Genomic DNA, 17,448 nt, shown 5'->3' with positions numbered 1-17,448 from the left:
CCCGTCTCCGCTGCGAAACGCAATCGCCCCCAGCGTCGAGGCGCGGCGCAACCACCGCGGTCATGTGCCGGCGCCCCTGCTCCCGACCTCCCCGCTGGGCACACGCCGCTCGCCGGCTCCCCCGGCTCCGCCGGGCGCGCCCCAACCCGCCGATCCCCACCCCCCCGCACCCCAGCCCGGGCGGCGGCGGGGGGTCGGGCGGGCGGCGGGGGGCGGCGCGGCGGCGGGCGGGCGCCGCGCCCCTCCGCGATGACGCGCCCGCATTCCTGCCTGAAGAGCGGCGGCGCCCCGAGGGGGCCGTCAGACCGGGAGCGACGCCGCCGCTCCCCGCGCGCCTCCGCCACAGCGCCACGGACACGATATTTTCTTTCCCTTTGACAACGCTGGCTTTTTTTCAGTGATTTTTTTCCTCTACCTTTATTTATTTAGGGTTCTGTTTTCGCTGACGTTTTATAGTTAAGGGGTTTTTCCCTTGCGAGAAGCAGCAGCGGAGAGAGGAGCATCTCCTTATTCCGCGGCGTCCAGAGGAGACCTCGCTTTCAAGCCCTTGCGGAGAAGGTACGGCGGGTGTCAGGAGCCACGGGGCGAGTTTTCGGACGCAGCGCGGCTGGTCCTTGGCGCCTTTGTCCGGCGGCAGGCCCCCGGCTCGTCGCCCGAGACCCCGCCGGGCTCTGCCCGGACGCGCGGCGGCGGGTGCGCGTAGGGTCGCGCCGCTGCTGCATCCCAGAAAGGTGGAAAAAAACCCCAAAGCGACTGCGGCGCGGTGCAGTCCCGTGACCGATTTGCGTTTTGCCGTTGAAGACGCCGGGATGCCCGGTGTCGCCGGCGGGGAGGTGGGGGGGGAAGGTAAACACGGAGGCGGCCGCGGGACGGGCGGCCCCGGCAGCCAATGTGACAATCGCCCATCGGTGTTGCATCAGTCTCTGCTATCGCGGGGGGGGGGGGGGGGGGATTGTTGTGTGGCGTGGCCATGCCGTTGCGTCGGGCCGCCGCAGGTACCGTCGCCCCGGCGGCGGCAGCGCAGGTCGGGCCGGGGAGGGGGGAGCGGTTCACCTTTGTCTGCCCGCGCGCCCCCCGCCCCGCGCGCCTGGTACTTTTCCACTCGGCGGCGGGCGGGGGCCGCCGCGCCGCGGGCGCGCGCTGGCCACGTGACGGGCCGCGGCGCCCGCTGCGGCACTGACGTCGCCTCCCACCTCCGCAGGCGCGGCGAGAGCCCCGCCGCCAAGGACAAAAGAGCGGCCGCCCAGCCCCGGCCCGACCCCCGGCCCCGCCGCCGCCATGAGCAGCGCCGAGATGGGCAAGTTCAACATCTCCCCCGACGAGGACAGCAGCAGCTACAGCTCCAACAGCAACGACTTCAGCTACCCCTACCCCACCAAGCCGGCTGCCATGAAGAGGTGAGGGGGCTCCGCCGCCCCGCGGGGACGCGCGCACCCACCCTCTTCAGCCCTCGCTTCCCGCGCCGCTGGGCTCTGGGGCTACCGCACGCTGACAGGCGTTACAGAGGTGACCGCGGACGTCAGCACAGCATGGCGAGGCGGGGGGGTCCTCCTTTTGGGGTCATTCGGTTGGTTTTCCCGTTTCCCTTTGAGGGGGATCGGAGATGCTAAACGGGAAGTGAGTAGGCAGGTCGCCCGCGATAGTCACTAATGATGCAATGTTTTTTACAGCCACTATGCGGATATTGATCCAGAAAATCAAAATTTTTTGCTCGACTCCAATCTTGGAAAGAAGAAATATGAGACTCAGTATGTAAGTACATAGCAGTGACGTTTCAAAAACGAAAACAAATGCTTTCTTGCCAAATTTATGTTTGTTTTAATTCTGAAATAAGTTAAGAACTTTCCATTAATTATTACCTGTCTCCCTTTTCTCAGCATCCGGGTACTACTTCCTTTGGAATGTCAGTATTTAATCTGAGCAATGCTATTGTGGGTAGTGGCATCCTTGGTCTTTCTTATGCCATGGCTAACACTGGAATTGCTCTTTTTGTGTAAGTATCTTTCAGTTTCTAAAAAAAATACATTTTTCTGCTGTGTAATAAATAACGGAAAAATACTTGATGTAAGAATATGAATTTTACAAAATATCCAGTCATTGCCATAGGTGCAGAATTGCATTTTAGGATTTATGGCTTGTTTTAAATTAAGAGATTGTGATACATTCAGAAGGACTTGCAAAAATTAAACCACTTCCTTGCAAGTTCTGCAATCCACAAAACATTTTACAGTGAATTTTTCTTTACTTAGCTGTAGTTTTTTCGTGAATAACTGAAAGACTTCCCTTGAAGATTCCATTATCCAAGTGGAAAAGTGAGGTGCTACTTAACAGGCTCAACTCCGTGTTAGCTTTTTCCTTCAGAGTTCACGGATTGAAATTAATGACAACAGAAACTTTTCAATTGGTGGAAGTCACAATTGCAGAAAAAGTGCAGGATCAGAGAATTAGAAGAAAAATGTAGGTGGAAGAGGATTCTTTTACTTCTCTCTTGCAAGTCTGGCCATGTCTACTCTTTAAAATTTCTGTGGCCCAATGCTACCAATCAGGGATGTGGTCTCCTTTTCCTCAGCTGACATAGTTGTGCCCAGAGAGGTACGATGTACTTACACCAATAAAGGAGTCCTTTCTATTGCTAAGCTTTTACTCAATTCAGGGAACTGGTTTCAGCTATACTTATAAAAATTGCTGTCTCCCTGCAAGGGAGGGATGTGGAATAATCAGCATATCTTTATTGGCATGTCTACATTGGCAAAAGCTTTCAGCTGTAAGACAAGACAATAGTAATGTATTTCAAAATGGCATGAGGAAACAATTATGTACCGTGCTCCTAAATGTCTTGGGAAAGTACGTTTTTCATATATTGAAGGCAGTTCAACTCACACAACATGTAATATCAGTGACTGAGTGCAAATGGGAATCCATGGATATGTTTAAAGGGACTTTGTGGGTTTTATCCTGGAAATAGATAAATGTGTCGAATGTTCAAGTGAAGAGTAACATGTCGTTCGAAATTTGCCTTACTCTATTGCCAGATTTCCAGAAAGTTGTAGGTCAGATTTATTTCCAGATATTTCACAGTGTATCAGGGTGGCTTTCAAGTTTCCTGAGGAAACTACCGATGTGTAAAGTTTGATCTGAAGGATTTTGTTTTAAATATATGATCGTTTGTTAATTTTTTGCTAAGACTTTCACTTACTTAGATGATGCTAAACCAAATGAACAACTTAGCAGCATGAATTCAGAAGCGGTAGATACTTCATCTCTCTACACATCAGTTTCATGCTCCAAAGATGTTCTGAAGCACATGTAAGATAATCAGTGTCATGCACATTAGAACATCTCTGAGGAGAGGAAAAAAAGAATTTAAGGTTAGATATTTGAACAGATTTGCATATAATGGAGGTCCTTTTTTCTGAAGAAAAAAAAATGCTTGAAACTGTCAATCTAACAATTGGGTGCTGAGGTCATTTAGTTACCTTTCATTTCCAGATACTGCATTCAGATCTGTTTGCGTTAGTACTGATTCAAAGATAAACTAGCTTGTTACCTTTCAAAACTTAGTGTAGTTTGTATCGTTCCAAGGCAGGAAAGCAATCAATCACTGATGATACTGATGATTTATGATGGCACTGAGGGCATTACAGACATCCTTTAATAACTAGGTTACAGATTCAGATCCAGATGCAGTTGATTAAGGCAGTAAATTCTTCAAAGACTGTGTGGAGTCACTTGTGTCCGTGCTGTGACTTGTCACTTGTGTCAGCACTAAATAAATGAATGATACAGTCTGGAAGCCAGTAACTGAGTTGAGCTTTGAGATGAGTTTGCTGACTGATCTTGTCAACACTGTAGGCAGCCATTCAAGGTTAGGACTGAGGGGTCCAGGATCTGTGCTGTTTTAATGAAATGTAACCCTTGCACGTCTCGCTCTGCTGTTTCTAGTTGATGGCTGAATTAAATCCTGGCTAGCCTCTACCTGTCAGAAACACAGAGGTTTATTTGTGTGCACATGTTGGTGTTCAGTTGGCACAGTAATAAGTTTCCTGGATTCCTTGTACAGACCTGTGAAGCTTTTCTCAGATGTTCTTGTTTCCATTTCTTTGTGCTGTGTTTACTAATTTCACCAACATTAGAAATAACACAAAAGGAAATGTAAAGAGTACTCTGGGAACTCTTAAGTGGAGCTTGCCATTTTTGAGCAGATGTGCTGATTCCTAGGTTTCCTATAAAACAGAATGCTTGTATTGGTGTAAGAAAGGCCAGAGTTTTTTTGAATGTATTGTAATTTTCCACTGTGTTCTTCAGCAGTTGAGAAGTCCCCCCTAGTGTGCCACTCCAGCAAGTGCATTTGTTGTGGGAGAGATTTGTTGTCAAGAGATGCAAATTTTAGATGTTGCAAATGTGGTTTTGGAAATAATATATATTGCATGTAAAAGCTGCGGGGAAGATAAACAAGCCGCTAGCAATTCCCACGTAAGCACACATGAAGAGTAACTTTTGAGCAAAGAAAGTATTCTTCTTTTAAAAAATTACAATAAATATGTATTTCCATTTGAAGACACAGCTCTCAATATGTCTGAATTTTCAGTCAGTTCTTTAAGGCTTTTGCAGTTTCATCTTTACATAAAAAAAGACTTAACGCAGGTTTAAGCTGAAAAACTGATTTGTTTAATACCAAGAGATAATCTTCACTTTAGCTACAGTTAGTCACAACTGGAGGTTCAATAGATGCATGACACCTTGTTGAACGAGGATAGGAAGACAGGAGAAATAGTTTCACACAATGATACAAAAAACATTTCCATTGATACTTTGTTATTTATATCAAATGTAGCCAGTTATAATGGTCGTCGGTGCTTATGCCACTTTAAATATAAGCGTTGTTTAGATTTTGTCTGTATGTCTCTGAAATGCATTTGAGTATAAAATCCTTTCTAAACTATGCATTAATTGGGTTTTCAGAATGCTTTTAGCTGGCCTTAGAATCTACAGGCTTTTCCAAGCTATTTTAATACGATTCATTTTTATGTTTGATCTGCCTTTTAATACGGTTGCAGTAAGTCATTTATGGCTATTAAAAATGTGCATGTTTTTTCCCCCCCCAGGATACTCCTGCTGTTTGTCTCAATATTTTCTTTGTATTCAGTGCATCTCCTTTTGAAGACTGCCAACGAAGGAGGTATAGCAAATTACTGTTTTATAAACATAGGGTATTTGTTTCATATGGTATCTTTGTGAAACACACCTTTCCAATGGATTATTTTGTTTTCTTTTAGGATCTTTATTGTATGAACAGTTGGGAATGAAGGCATTTGGTATGGCTGGAAAACTTGCTGCTTCTGGATCAATTACAATGCAGAACATTGGAGGTGAGGACAAGATCTTAAAATGCCTGTACTGTCAATAGTAACTGTTCCCTACTTACTCTTGGAGACTTTTTTTTCACACAACATGTGTTCATTAACTGCTTGTGTTCAAGTGAAGTAATGAAACATGTTATGTGATTCTTGCATCTTGTGACATATTCTATATTTGTAATGATCTATGATGTTATTCACCTACAGCTATGTCAAGCTACCTCTTCATAGTGAAATATGAGTTACCATTGGTCATCAAGACATTTATGAACATCGAAGAGACCACAGGGTAGGTGTTAGAACTCTCCTCATCAGAGAAACTATTAGGAGAAACAAATACGGAGACTGTATATATTTTTATATGAAGACCACGTTCGGTACACCATAGGGTAGCTTCTTACTCAGACAGAGATACAGTAAGTTTGCCCTTCCCCTGAGTGCTCCACTTCATTTAGATCCAGCCTGTCCTGGGAAAAGGGTAGAAAAATACAGGTATTGCATCATATTACAGAAAGCTGTTCTCTAAAGAACATCAGGTAAGTGTTAATGTATGTACCAGTCAGTACATACTCTCGATAAGGAAAGGTAAATGTCGTTATGGTTGGTTTGTTTTTTTTTTTTTTTCTTATTCCATCTGATTATTTCAGTTTCCTAGTGTTAATATTGTGGGAAGCGATTAAATACTAGACTTAAGGCGCAGTTACGTTATGAATGTCTTAAGTAACAGTTCTCAAAAAGACATGGGGACTAAACATTGAACTATAACAGAGTTTGTATGCCCAAGACTAAAATGGTGGACGCGTTGCCAATTAGCCCCAGAGACACCTTGACTCCATAGTGGCTTTAAAAGTGGGTGCCTTGGGTAGGGTTCATTTTACCTAACCATACCATCTGAAAGTTAGATTTTGAGCTCATCGTTACTCTGATCTTTATATAATCAGTGGAAAGTGGTGATCCTCTGTAGTGGTCAGTTCAGTGCACCTGGCTTAGACGCCTGTTTTGGGCATCTCCAAAGAACAATTTATTGTATCACTCTATATTGAGAGGGTGTGTGAAAACAGCTATCTAAAACAAGATGCCTGACTTCAGATGGATAGAGTTAAGTGCTATAAATCTCACTCTTCAGAGTTGTACTTCTGTGCCTTGTCCTGAAGTGTCCCAGTCTTGAGAGGGCTGAGCAGCTCAAGACTCCAACTTACACCTAAGCCTGAGTTCAGAAGGTAGGCATTTTTCTGCCTGTGTTCCCCAAGGGGTTCAAGCCATTTGGTGGTGTTCATACAGCTTGCTGATAGATATTGTCATGACAACAGTGCTAGCCATCTTTTTTTTCTTTTTTTTTTTCTTTTTTTCTTTTTTTTTAACGTACTCAAAGAATGCACCCACCCCATTTACTTAGTAGTGTAATGTTTACAAATTCTTTGCTGGGAAGGTTGGTTTCCCTCCTTTGGCTGAATTCAAGTCCTTATTTTCCACTTCTTAAGGAAGTCCCTGGAGCAGTCAGTACTTACGAGGGGGCTTGGAGGCAAGTATTTTTAACTGTCCCATCTTCAGAGAAGAATTCAAAATCGGTTGCAGTTCAAGAGGAAAAGTTAAAGGCTGTGAATCTCACTGAATACAGCTGCTGCTCTGCAAATCTGGCAGATAAAATTAAGAAACTGAGATTTGTATCTTAAGTGTTTTCTTGTTGGCTGGTACTAGGTAGCTGTACACTGATTTAAAGTAAATCTTTTCTGGGTGCTCTGGCAATTGTGGACCCCATTTAACTGACTCTCTCCATGCATTGCTTAGGGGAGTCTGGGTGGCTACCATTGGCATGGATTCCACTCTGGCAGCCTGGTGCCTAAAATGTAAGCACTTACCTGTTTAAATGTCCCAAAATAATGCTTACTGTAGAAGATACTCTGGAATTCTGAGACAATATTATAAATGCTAGCTCCATTATTAAAATTAGTTAAGCAGTTTTTAAAATGCTCGGCTGTATTTTAGAGCTGTGCAATCCCATTCAGCACAGAAAAACTTTTTAAGTCCTTGGTTTGAAGTCCTGATGGTCTCCATGTGGGGCATGCACAATAACAGTGGACATTCTTACAACTGTATCAAATGCAAGGAATCTCTGTGCTGTGATTTCTTTTTAATTTACCACAAGACTACTACATTAAAAAAAAAAAAAGACAACAAAAAGTATATGATGTTAATGTCCTACACATCTGAACTTTGTAAAATAATTTTCTACATTTAGTTATCCCAGATAAAGCTGGGGAAAGAGATGACCAAAGTGTTTTTGCATTTACTACATAAATCCAGAGCAAGTCTGTTAAAAGTTATTCCATATTTCCACTACCATATATAGGCTTGTAATTCAGCAATTGAGTGTGAATGCACAAATTTCCAATTAGGTCATTAATTCTGCTTTCTTTACCTAAATAGTATACAGTCCATTTTAAAATAAGTACTGTTACATGATACTGTAACAGGATATAAAATAATATTTGGGAATAAATGCTTAGTGTTACTTTTAATTGCTTAAAGCATATAGGATGATCCTGTAGGACAGACGAAGATAGCAGTAACTCTGCTATGATTAAAAAACTCAAGGTCATTTTTTTCTGTTAGTTCTGTTAGTTAGATCTAACTTTGGTTTTCTGTGTTTCAGAGGAAGATGTTAATCTTCTAACACTCAAAAATGTTTTGTCAAAAAATAGCTGCTGCTTCTTATGGAATAAAACGCAAAAATGATCCAAAGGAAAAAAAAAACTGCTGAGGTTCTTAACATAGTTTCCCTACTGAAAGGGACTAAACATGCCTCCAAGAGACTCCCAGTGCTTGTTGGAGTTTTCTCAGCCAGTGGGCTTGAGCTACTGCCTTAACTCCAGCCCTTCACCTGTTTTTCTTTCTTTAACCCCCCCAGCAGGGCCCCCAGCAGAATTTTATTTCCGTTAAAAGTGTATCACCACCCTGCTGGGGCCCTGCAATATTCTAAAACATCTGGAGAGTTGAGAACCAACATTTAAGCAAACGGCTATTTTTTCTGTGATATCCCAGTTGGCATTTTTGTCTGCCCAGTGATTTACTTTCCTGTCTTCTGACTTCCAGATGCATATTAATTTTAGAAAAGGACACTAAAGGAAAGGCACAATGCAGGTTTTGGGTGAGATAAGAAGGTACTGTAGGGTTTTAGGTCCATATAGTAAGTTGAATGCTAATCCTTTGTGACATCAGGTACTGCATTTTTTTTTTAAGAAGCCATATGGTATAGGAGAATATAAGAGCAAAGACTAAACTGCAACTGTCGTAATTTTTAAATACCTTGGTTACTTACAAATACTACCTTTTTCCTGCAGAGAATGGTATCTTAACGGCGACTATTTAGTGCTGCTGGTGTCTGTCATCCTCATTCTTCCCCTGTCCTTACTGAAAAATTTAGGTAAGCAATAGGGTACAATGGAAATAAAAATGCATTGAAAATACTGTGGGAAGTGGGTTGATGCAATGTTTGAGTCTTTAAGTACTATGAATTAACAGCTGTCTCTAAACTTGTCTCTTGGTACTAACCAGTGTTTAGGTAGTTACTGTCAGTCTACTTAAAAAAAGAAAAAAAAAGATCAAGACAGGTATCTTAAGTTACAGATGTGTCTGTGGAAAATGGAAGGACAGTAGATAGAGTAGCTTTAGAACAAGGCTCAACAGTAACTTTCTGTTTGTGTTCTTATCACAAAGTTTGACCCATTTTGGTCAGTAGTGAAATAGTATAATGCTATTAGCTATCCTGTAACAGTCTTAAAAGAAAAGGAATGCTAGCCCTTGCCAGTTAAATTGTCTTTGCAGTGTAAATAGAAGTCACTTTTCTCATTTTAGATCTCAAGCAGCAGCAGAATATTCATACCAGATGCTTTATCTGAAATGGCTGTAATTAAGTGATACATGTGAATAATTCAGTTAACACACTGCTTGTTCAGAGAATCCTGTAGTGGAACCTTATTAACTGAGAGTCTCGATGTGAATTACTTTCACAAGTTACTACTTTCTACGAATAAGCGAATTAATAAGAACAGAAGAGAAAAGGCTAAGTTACCTCATAGTGCATTCTATTAGAATTAATCCTATAATTATTCTTAGTCTGTAATAAACCATTCACATAATTGTTGGTGTAGGAGTTTTTTTGTGTAAGTAACAAAGTTTAATATTACAGGCTCACTGTATGTACAGACCCTAATATGTCTTGGAGAACTTTCAGATCTGGGTTGAGATTAGCGGAAAGTCAATGAATAATTAACTTGTTCTATGTAACACTAAGAAAATGGCAATCTAAAGAGATCACTGACAGAATATATTTTGTCATAATGTTATTACTTGAATGGTGTTTCAGTTTATTGTACCTTAGATTTTTTTATCTTTCTTCACCGCAGGATATTTGGGCTATACCAGCGGCTTTTCCTTACTTTGCATGGTCTTCTTTCTAATAGTTGTAAGTATAATCTTGTAAACTTCCAGTGCTTGTAAAACTGTATTTCAAAGTGAAATTAAACACAGTTTCTGAAAAGTTTCACATACTGCATTAGTCAAAGTAACAATAAATACATGGCTTTATTTCTAGGTAATTTGGAAGATGTTTCAGATTCCTTGTCCTATGGACAGTGACATCATTAACATGACATTAATAAATATGACATCGGTAGATGAAAACATAACAAGTGATGATGTGTGCAAGCCAAAATATTTCATCTTCAATTCACAGGTAACTGACTAAAAATCAGACTCTATGTTGAAAACAACTGAGAGAGACTAAATACATAGCAGATAAATTAGGTCATTTTTCCTTCAAGTATTTGCCCAGCTGTAAACTTGGGATGTGCTAAGGCTTTCTGTTTCAGTAGAGTTAGGCACTGTTTACCTCCTGTAGACTGAGTGTTTCCACACTTCAAATACACAGAAATTAGAGGAGTTTGAGGTGCCTGCCTGAGATGAGTGGTGATAAAAGCATTTCTGATTCTTCAGCACAGCATTTCTCAAGCTTTCTCAAGTAAGTTAGTAACGTATTTTAAGTAGTAGATTGCAGAAGAAGATGAACTAAATAGTAAAAGCATGTGAATGGGAAATGTGTGCCAGGGTTTGGAATAGACTAAGTTCCCAGTCACAAAGTCTTGACTCTCATGAATGCTCCCAATTAGCGTTGAATCTCCACACATGGGGAAGAAGTATGTGTAATAGTCAACACCAAGATGAGACTATAATGGCTTAATCCTATGAGATGCAGAACACAATTCTGAATGCAAGTGCGTTCAGCTCAGCATGGACTTGAGTGAGATTTGAGAGTGTTTGGTACCTCAGGGTCTGGGTTTAAGAAAATACGAACTTCGTTTAATTTTTGCCAAAGTTTCAGTAGTAAAGAACAGCTAGTCATTATCAAAACCTAACCTGATGCCTAAATCAAAACTGCAAAATCTACTGATAAATTTTTAAAACTAAATTTCTAATGTCTGTTGAGATACTTAAGAACGATACTTTTGTTTTTCAGACTGTCTATGCTGTCCCAATCCTAACATTTTCTTTTGTCTGCCATCCTGCAATTCTTCCTATCTATGAAGAACTGAAAAGGTAAATGTTAGATATATGTCTGTAATTTTGCTAAACAAACAGAAGTAGTATAAAACAGTATGTTCTCATTGCTAACAATGTTTCTTTTTCTTACAGCCGAAGCCGTAAAAGAATGATGAATGTGTCCTATGTATCTTTTTTTGCCATGTTCCTCATGTATTTATTGGCTGCTCTCTTTGGATACCTGACATTTTATGGTGAATATTGCCTGCTCTGCTCTCCTTAAATGAATTATGTTCTGCAAAACCACAGTATTATTTTTAAGTTAGAACAAGCAAGCATTTACTATGGGTTCTAAATATACACTGTTTATTGAGGGTTTTTTAATACTTTCATAAGTGCATACCCGAAAGGAGATCAGTAGTAGAATTAGGCTCAAGGCAGAGGATTAAAACCAGATTAAAACAGATTCAGTGCCTCCAAGTCATCCCTGTGTAAAATGGAGATGTGCTTACAGGAGCTGTTGAGGCTTTCAATTCATATTGCTGTAACTGTAAAATTTGCTTGGGATTTAGAGCAGAAGCAGTTGTTTCAGAAGTATGTTGACTATATTGTAATTAAAATACTGTTTTCCTTATAGGAAGAGTCGAACCAGAACTGCTTCATACCTACTCTGCTTATCTGGGTGCTGATGTTCTTCTCCTTATTGTGCGTCTCGCTGTACTTATGGCTGTAACCCTTACTGTACCTGTAGTTATTTTCCCAGTAAGTAATTTATTAATTTTACTACCTTTTTTTATTTTCATCGCCTGTCTTGCTGCAGTTATTTACTGATTTGGCAACTCCCATTTATTAATTTATAGAATTTTTTTCTTACCTGAAAAAGGAAAATTGTTCTAAAAAATTTGATGAAATATCTCTATACTGTTAATTCAAATAAATTAAAGAAATAGCATTTACAAAGCAGTAGATACTAATATGTTCAGTTATATTGTTTTCCTAGTATGGTTTAATTGGGGAGGTGGAACAGATTGCCCCTTTATAAAAGTACTTGCACTATTGTGTTATGAGCTTACAAAAGTCAGTCTGTTTTTTAAGTACATTGTGAACATGAATTCTGGCCATTTAGGTGTATATTGTTGAGCAGCATCCTTAGATGTGACAAAAATCCCTGAGATTTGTTTTTATTTAAGACAGATGTTTTTCCTTGTTTTTTCTCCATTACTGGTTGTGCTTTGAAAATCTAAATCACTGAAAACAGACCAGAAACACAGAGCTGCCTCTCAAGTACAGGAAGTAAATTATAAAAAAAAAAAATCTTACGTTTCAACTTTTAATAAAATCCGAAGTGTTCAGGAAAATTATGTTACAATACTTCCAGAAGGAAAGTCTAATTCAGGTGACAGTCACTGACTTCCACAGTGAAGACTAAACTTTTTTTTTCCCCTCCCTCTTCAAAAGATCCGCAGTTCCATCACCCAGCTGTTGTGGGCAGGGAAGGAGTTTAGATGGTGGCGTCATTGTTCCATTACAGTTGCTCTTCTGGCATTTACCAACGTGCTTGTTATCTTTGTCCCTACTATTCGAGACATCTTTGGATTCATCGGTGAGCATTTTCACATCACTTCAAGTAGTCTTTCAAATCTCAGAAAATGCAGTTCCGATCTAATTAAGTTATATTTACCTGTTTATGAATACTTATTTCTATGCTTTTTCAATACAGGTGCATCTGCGGCTGCCATGCTGATCTTTATACTTCCTTCTGCCTTCTATATCAAATTAGTGAAGAAGGAACCAATGAAGTCAGTGCAAAAGATTGGGGTATGTATAGACAAATATGTAATAGTTACGCTTGCTTACTAATTCAGAGCAATAACTTTAGTTTCCTTCTTCACAATTTAAGAATTCTGAAGTCCTGGTGAAGCTAGTCAGTGAATTGGCATTTAATGTTACCGTAGTTAACATGTGGGAGTTGCGTAGGTACTCAGAGTGAGGAGAATAGCCATCACAAGGCTCAGTTCACTCCAGTGACTTCTCTCACCCCTCAACCCACATTCTCAACAAGAGTTGGATCATTCTGTTGCTGATAAGAACCAGATTTCAACAGATTACCCTTAAGAACTATACTAAAAAAGTCTTGTCGTTCTCCTTTAAATTTTCTTTCAAGATATATTTGCATAATTTACCCCATAAAAGCTGACCTCCACTGACCATTTGGGTCATCCTGACTGATCTCGGTGCTCTTACTGGTCTTTAGACATACTGATTCAGAGTCAAATCTTAGACATACCGAGTCAGAATCAAGTCAGCGTAGTAGCACAACCTGACCTGTATCAGCAGCTACATTAACTTCCCTCAGTTGATAGTGACATCTGCTATACTGAAATGAAATGTACTTTTTTTTTTAAAAAGGACCATAAATATGAGAAAGATACCTAGCTCCTTATTGTTCACTGTGATCTCTTGTCTCTTTTACTTTGTCCTCCGTGAGCAGTGGCATTTGTGCCATAAATGGGCATGACTTTATGGGTGTAGTAGCAGAATCTGAAATAGTTCTTTTATGTTTTCTTTTTTCAGGCTGCCTTCTTCTTTCTAAGTGGTATACTTGTGATGACTGGGTGTATGACACTGATTATTCTAGACTGGACCCAGAATGTTGCATCTGATGGCCATTAACTGGTTTAATCTTTAATACTCCACTTCAAATGCCAGTGTTCACTCAGATACCTACTGAGAATGAAAATGAGCTATTCAGCTTCCTTTAAAATGCAGATTCTTTGTTGATGGTTCTTCTGATTGTAGAATACCTGAACTCTGTCTTTAAGAAACTGTTCTGCATGATGGAAGTGGATATTAACATCAAATCACGTGAGTGTCTGGCTGAAGGAAGTGACAACTTTATTCCATTCCAGAGAATGGACAGAACTCTCTGTAGACATTTATCAAGCCATGTTTGGCTTTCGTCATTGTTACTTGGATATTTTGTTATTTTACTTGAATGTGCCTAATGGAACCATTTGATGTGAGAGATAACTCTTTAATTTACAGCAAAGTGTTTAAATAACCAATGAGAGAGAGAGAGAGAAACACTATTATTTTTTGTACCAAAAATTCTTATGGACCTCAAAAGCACTATTTTGACTTTAAGAAACATTTTTCTAAAAAGAATAAAAAATAACATAGAAGTGCTCATAAAAATATTTAATCAGTGGCCTAAATTAAGTCTAGTTTGCCTTTCTGTAGAGGCATAATTAGAAGAAACTTATTTAAAAGAAAACTTCTAATGACCAAAACCGAAAATTAACCAAGTCAAAATCCTCAAACTATAAATGCTTCCCATGAAATTCACTTAGCTCAAAGTGGTGTGAAAATAATCCTGAAAATCATTTGTCAGCTTACTTAAGTAACTAGAGTTACCTGAGTTCCCAAAAATGGTGTGGAAACCCAAATTTTCAAGCTTTAAAAAAACCCACCCTTTAGAATGGGTATGTTTGAGAAAACCTTAGTTAACCTAGAAATCGTAAAGACAGCATTGACATTTCCCTTCTTGAGGTACTCAATAGTGCAATTGAGTAAAACAGGGTTTGGGGGGTTTTTGCTTTTATGGTTTTTTCCTGTTGTAGATACAAACTGAATGGCACTGGAGCATAGGATGCCATTAATACAAAACTCCCTCCTGGAGTTCTCCTTATTAATAAGGTCCGTTGTCAGTTGTAGCAATGTTTGTTGGGTTTTTTTTCTGTCCAATCTATCTCGAAACACTCTAGGAAAATGAAAAGGTCCTAATGTAGTTTACTAGTTGTATAATACTCAAAAACTGTACAGTATTTCTCAAATTACTCATCCATTATTGGATTTTGAATTACTTGACTATTCTGTTTCTGAGTCAAATCTACAAAGTAACTGCACCAGTATTTCATGCTTGGTACAAACTCTCTTCACATACGCGACTGGGATTCCTCTTCCAATTTATACTGTATAGTAGTATTAAAGATAACCTCATAGGCTGGATAGTCATCTCAAGTATGAACTTGTTTGCTTCAGAAATAAGTAAGTTTCTTATGAGCCCTAGCTAGCTAGCTGATGAAACAAGTGCTGTATGGTTGTGATTAGCTGTTTTGTTTCTAGTGCATGTTTACTCTTTCATTCTTATCCCAGGTTGAAGAGAAATAACACTTGTATAACAGCGTACTTGGCTTGTAAGAGGTTCTCAAACACAACAATAGTGGGTACAAAAGCCTAGATAGAGATTATTAATGAAATAATCATGGCAGTGTGGTCAACTGTATTCATCTGACATGATGCTTTAAAAATCTGATTTACAAAGTTCCACTAGGTCATGGTGTCAGAGGGAACAAGTAAGGGCCTGTAATCCATTGATTAAACAGTGCCTGAGACTTTTTTGCTCTTGTAGAATTAATCAGGAACAAATCGAAATGATAGTCACTGTTTGGCAGATAATGTCAATCTCTGCCCAGCCATTTAAAATCTATGAAAAAAACTGCAGGTATTTTGTATTGATATTTCTGCATGACTGTAAGTACTAGTCACTAAGTCTGTAGTGTAAAACTGTAATGAGAAGTTAGATTCCTCTTGTGTTGTTTGTATTATTAGTTCGGTGGTACTCAACTGGCAATTAACGATCCTGGAGTCAGCACTGACAAATGCTTCTTAGGTACTTCTCTGCCTCAGGTCCTGTACATCCGTGGCTAACTATTCCATGTAACCTGATCTCCACAGAAGTGCTGAGCACGTGCCTCCTCCGTACTTTGGCAGCTTTTCTTCTTCCTCTCCACAAATGTAGAAGGGTGGAAGAGGATTAAAATGTTGTCTACCTTTGAGCAATTTGTAGCACATAAGGGATGAAGCATTTCCCTTGCCAGCATTTAGAAAGAAAGAAAAACTGAGAAATAGCTTCCTTTCTCTCAGTAACCATAGAAGAGGAAGGTGCTATAAATGAGAAGTTACTACACAGTCCTTCTCAGCAGCCAGAGAGGAGGAAGATTTTTGTGGTGACACCTCATAATGTATCACACATGTCACTTAATTCTCTGAATGTAGCAATTTCCAGATTTTACATTATGTGTTATATTATTTGATGACTGGCTCTCCACCTGCAACAGTTGAGTTCCACTTGGCTGGGTTGATTTCCAACATAAGATTTATTGTACTTTTTTTTCAAACCTGTCTGCTTAAAGTTACCTACATTACAAACCACCTAAAAGAGCAGCTTCAGTATTAAACCACTGTTTTGTCACCTCAGTTAGACATTACTGTCTTCCATGATATTTCAGTCATAAATGTAACATGTTATTTATAAAACATTAATCCATTAAAACTAAACCTATTTTTCAATATTTATGATAGTCTATGTATATAAATTGTATGTGTGTATATACTGTAAGTATAATGTATATAATGTAGGTTTGGGATCCAGGATTTATGTATATATTCCTCTCTCATTACTGATTGTTACATCATTTCAAGGAGTTGTTTATGTTGTACATCTGTATAACAACTGTCAAAGGAAAGATTCTCTTACAACAAAGTGTAATGCTTACAAAAATGGAAGAAATGTGTTACACCTAAAGTGTGTAAGAAAACACTAAGATTGTATTTATTACAAATGTATATGTTGCAATAAACACGGGAGTCACTTGGGTCCATAAAAAGCATCGTTCAGGTTCATGTATACTTTTCTTCTAAAATTTACCATGGATGTTACAATTTCCTGAATGCAGCAACTTAACAACTTTTATGATCTAACATAATTGTTAGGCCACCAAATTCAGGCATCCTACGGTACCTCCATGTACATATGTAAATACCCACTGTATTGTTAGAGGCCAACAGTCTAGCTACAGTTGTTGGCAGGGGGTGCAACACAGTTTCAATGAAACATTGTATGTTTGTTTTAACTGAAATAAATAAATAGGTAATCCTAAGCAATGATGTAGTGTTTTTTGGGGAGAGGCATTTGAAGGATTTTCTTTTAAAGATGGTATTAAAAGTCTACCTTTAATTTCATGCATGTTTATACTTGGTTACGAGCACTTTTCGGGAAAGGGGGGTAAAAAAGGAAATATAGCATACAGCTAAGTACACAATTTATGACACTAGAGAGTAAACAGAACAAGTCTGGACATTAAAGAAAGAGATTAAATTCTGCAAGGAACCTATATTCTGTCATTTTTTGCAGTACAGGCGTATCTGGAGACAAGACTCAATGCGTTAGGTCTTGTTTATGTGTAATAAATGAGTGAGGCTTGCCAAAATCCTGTGCCATTTTCCTGCAACTGAATCTCCAGGAGAAGAATAACTGCGTCTGTAAAAATTTTCAGAACTGGTGCATCTGTTCCACTTGTATTTTAGCAATTGGGTACAAACCAAGCGTGGCATATCAGTTCTTTGTTCTCCAGAAATCTCTATCAATCCGTAGGAATCTTTGTCTTTCCCAAGTATTAAGATTTGGGTGTGAGAGACATGGGAGGTGTAACTGGGTGTGTTATGTATACAACAAAACACCGTATGAAAGGAACATTAAAGAGGCATAGCT

General features: G+C 39.5%; 1 protein-coding gene across 2 annotated transcripts; it reads left to right on the top strand.

The window, feature by feature from the left end:
- The first annotated feature begins 267 nt into the window (after positions 1-267).
- Positions 268-16,837, top strand: SLC38A2 (solute carrier family 38 member 2). 2 transcript variants are annotated; one of them, XM_074870420.1, is made up of 16 exons: positions 277-558; positions 1,202-1,397; positions 1,671-1,752; positions 1,878-1,993; positions 5,106-5,179; positions 5,277-5,369; positions 5,565-5,646; positions 8,699-8,781; positions 9,764-9,822; positions 9,952-10,092; positions 10,873-10,952; positions 11,049-11,149; positions 11,533-11,657; positions 12,354-12,498; positions 12,616-12,713; positions 13,470-16,837. In XM_074870420.1, the coding sequence occupies exons 2-16, from the start codon at positions 1,279-1,281 to the stop codon at positions 13,566-13,568; spliced, it is 1,497 nt and encodes a 498-aa protein (XP_074726521.1). In that variant the 5' UTR covers positions 277-558; positions 1,202-1,278; the 3' UTR covers positions 13,569-16,837. The 2 variants fall into 2 exon arrangements, with proteins under 2 accessions (XP_074726520.1, XP_074726521.1); XM_074870419.1 differs by having other exon boundaries at positions 268-558; positions 12,354-12,713.
- Positions 16,838-17,448: the final 611 nt, after the last annotated feature.

The sequence above is a fragment of the Strix uralensis genome, chromosome 5, assembly GCF_047716275.1.
Source record: "Strix uralensis isolate ZFMK-TIS-50842 chromosome 5, bStrUra1, whole genome shotgun sequence".
Taxonomy (NCBI): Eukaryota; Metazoa; Chordata; class Aves; order Strigiformes; family Strigidae; genus Strix; species Strix uralensis.
Note: the sequence above shows the minus strand (reverse complement) of the source record. Positions and strands in the feature narration are given on the sequence as shown.